This window comes from Vigna radiata, unplaced genomic scaffold, assembly GCF_000741045.1.
Source record: "Vigna radiata var. radiata cultivar VC1973A unplaced genomic scaffold, Vradiata_ver6 scaffold_1987, whole genome shotgun sequence".
Taxonomy (NCBI): Eukaryota; Viridiplantae; Streptophyta; class Magnoliopsida; order Fabales; family Fabaceae; genus Vigna; species Vigna radiata.
The window spans coordinates 1-1,442 of record NW_014542486.1 but is presented as its reverse complement, the minus strand read 5'-3'; the positions used below and the strand labels follow the sequence as shown (position 1 = coordinate 1,442).

The 1,442-nt window shown below is 32.0% G+C and overlaps 1 protein-coding gene across 1 annotated transcript; it reads right to left on the bottom strand.

Moving 5' to 3' along the window:
• Positions 1-443: 443 nt before the first annotated feature.
• On the bottom strand, positions 444-848 carry LOC106780131 (transcription factor MYB36-like; the record flags this gene model as incomplete). The annotated part of the gene is made up of 1 exon (XM_014668385.1): positions 444-848. A coding segment is annotated over one exon (405 nt), but the record flags the coding sequence as incomplete, so codon positions are not given.
• Positions 849-1,442: the final 594 nt, after the last annotated feature.

The following is a 1,442-nucleotide window of genomic DNA, read 5'->3' as shown; positions in this document are numbered from 1 at the left end:
TGTGCAGTGTCAAAATAGTGTCAAAAAATAGTGTTAAAATATCATTGTCCTTATATATATACGCATACACTATATATGAAGATAGAAAAAATTTCTTTAATAATTTTTTTTAACAACTTTTTAACCATGCGTACGTGAGAGTTTATATTAGTCTGTTGTAAATATTTTTTTATACATCTATTTAAACAGATCAATAAAATGATAACACGTTATAAAAAGGTTGTTAAAAAAGAATTCTCAAAACATAGATAATTGTTCTTCTCATTATACTTAGCATGTGAAATACCAAAGACAAACCCAATCTCTCTGTACATGGATCTAAATCATAATGGTGGAGATGTTGAAGTAAACTATTTACGCACCACTACTGTTCCTTATCTTATTCTGGTCACCAAATATAGTAACAACCACACATAAGGAGTATAAACCGCAAACCTTCTCACCATTGCAATAAACCCTCACATTCCTTCAGAAACAGGTCATTCTGGTTCCAAATTTCAACTTCGTACATAGGACTGAAGTAAACAGGTTCCGACTCAGGTGGGACATAGGAGTTGTCCACTAAATAGGGTTCTGTCCAGAAATCTGCAGACAGAGGCTCCGTGTATGCATCCAAACCAGAAAGACCATCATAACTTTGATGAATTGTGGCAGTTGCTGCTGCAGCAGAAGCATCATTTGTTGTGTTGAGGTCACTGTAGTTCTCTGACAAGGTCTCCAATGACTCGGAAATAACGGCCTCTTTTCCAACAGATTTTTGTTGAAATCGCTTCTTGAGGACGGTGTGCCAGTGGTTTTTTATCTCGTTATCAGTCCTCCCTGGCAATTCAGCAGCAATTGTTGACCACCTTCACAACCACGAAAATTACTCATTTCAAACCCATTTCCGTACTGAAATTAATGCTCCTAGTTCAAATACACCACACAATAACATGTATTCAAATATTGTTTTGTCAGTCCTTTGCACGCTCTTAATTTCGAAAAGAATTGTGTCTGCTACTACTTTTCACACAGTTTTGGTCTCCGTTTTGCTTATCTTTCAAATTCTAATTTCAAAACATAGGTGGAAGAAATTCTAGTGTTAAAAATGTTTACTACTAATCAATTCTGCTTTATTAATTATTTAAATATTTTATAATGACATCTCTTTCAGCCCAAAGTCTTGTGATCGGTCTATTTTATGCCCATCTATTTTTCCAAATATTATAATATAACAATCCCTATAGTTGAAGTGTTTGAAAAGTTTTAGTTATATCATAATTCATAATTTCATTAGCTAAAAGTAGAAAATCACCTTAAGTTCTCCAATTATTCAAACTTAATTGTGACAGAACTATTTTACATTATCCATCATAAAAAATCGTTCTCAAAACTATTTTTACTAATATGATAACATAAAGTTTTATGTATTAATTATAAATATAATATATATATATATATAT